The 1,065-nt window shown below is 42.3% G+C and overlaps 1 protein-coding gene across 1 annotated transcript; it reads left to right on the top strand.

The window, feature by feature from the left end:
- Positions 1-458: 458 nt before the first annotated feature.
- LOC120596591 (60S acidic ribosomal protein P1-like) lies at positions 459-843 on the top strand. Its single transcript, XM_039855066.1, has one exon. It carries the CDS (start codon positions 461-463, stop codon positions 803-805), a length of 345 nt encoding a protein of 114 aa, XP_039711000.1. The 5' UTR covers positions 459-460; the 3' UTR covers positions 806-843.
- The last annotated feature ends 222 nt before the right edge of the window (positions 844-1,065 follow it).

Raw genomic sequence — 1,065 nt, 5'->3', positions numbered from 1 at the left:
CCTGGCTGCCTTAGATTTCCTCATAGCATGTCAGTCTCAGGAAAGTTGAACTTTCTACATGGTGGTAGACTTCCCCCAGAGTGAACATTCCAAGAGCAATTGGCAGAAGACTTCTTATGACCAATTCTTGGAAGATTCAGAAAAACGTTTCCAGTACATTTTATTGGTAGATCAACTAAGGTTAGCCAAAGGGAAGTGGAATTAGACCTCGGTTCTCAGTGGAAGGAGCAGGAAAGGATTTGTGGCAATTTTTAATTTATGACAGGTATCGAGGAGAAGAACATGAGACACATTTATACTTAAGTTATGGGAGCAATATGAGAAAACAGACACCTTTCCTCAGCTGCAGGTAAGGTGCTCAGTCCTTCCGAGGAAGCTAAGGGTGAATTGGGGTGAAGCCTTCACTTCATCTGGCTACTAGCACCACGCCTGGCAGCGCTCGCCTATCACCTCCTGCACCATGGCCTCTGTCTCAGAGCTCGCCTGCATCTACTCAGCCCCTATCTTGCACGACAATGAGGTGATGGTCATGGAGGATAAAATCAATGCTCTCATTAAAGCAGCTAGTGTAAATGTTGAACCTTTCTGGCCAGGTTTGTTTGCGAAAGCTCTGACCAATGTCAACATTGGGAGCCTCATCTACAATATAGGGGCAAGTGGACCTGCTCCAGTAGTTGGTGCTGCACCAGCAAGAGGTCTTGCCCCCTCCACTGCTGCTGCCCCTGATGAGAAGAAGAAAGTGGAAGCAAAGAAAGAAGAATCTGAGGAGTCCGATGATGACATGGACTTTGGTCTTTTTGACTAAGCCTCTTCTGTAATATGTTCAATAAAAAGCTGAACTCAAAAAAAAAAAAAGAAAGAAAGAAAACAGAATAAAATGACATCATTTCTGAAGTAAATGGAGGGAGTTTTCAGAAACAGGTTTGTGATTTGAAAGCTTCATTGAGAATCTTCATGTAAGTTTGTCTACTTGAACCAAGGGAGAGAGTAAACAGAATTAAAATACCAATGATAGTTGATGAACTTGGTTCTTTTTTTCTGAGAATGTAAAATTCTACTTATTTA

Source organism: Pteropus medius, unplaced genomic scaffold (genome assembly GCF_902729225.1).
Source record: "Pteropus medius unplaced genomic scaffold, Ma_sr-lr_union100, whole genome shotgun sequence".
Classification (NCBI taxonomy): domain Eukaryota; kingdom Metazoa; phylum Chordata; class Mammalia; order Chiroptera; family Pteropodidae; genus Pteropus; species Pteropus medius.
Note: the sequence above shows the minus strand (reverse complement) of the source record. Positions and strands in the feature narration are given on the sequence as shown.

Excerpts from the sequence above, each read along its gene's own strand:
- LOC120596591 (XM_039855066.1), top strand. The coding sequence starts at position 461 with ATGGCCTCTGTCTCAGAGCTCGCCTGCATCTACTCAGCCCCTATCTTG.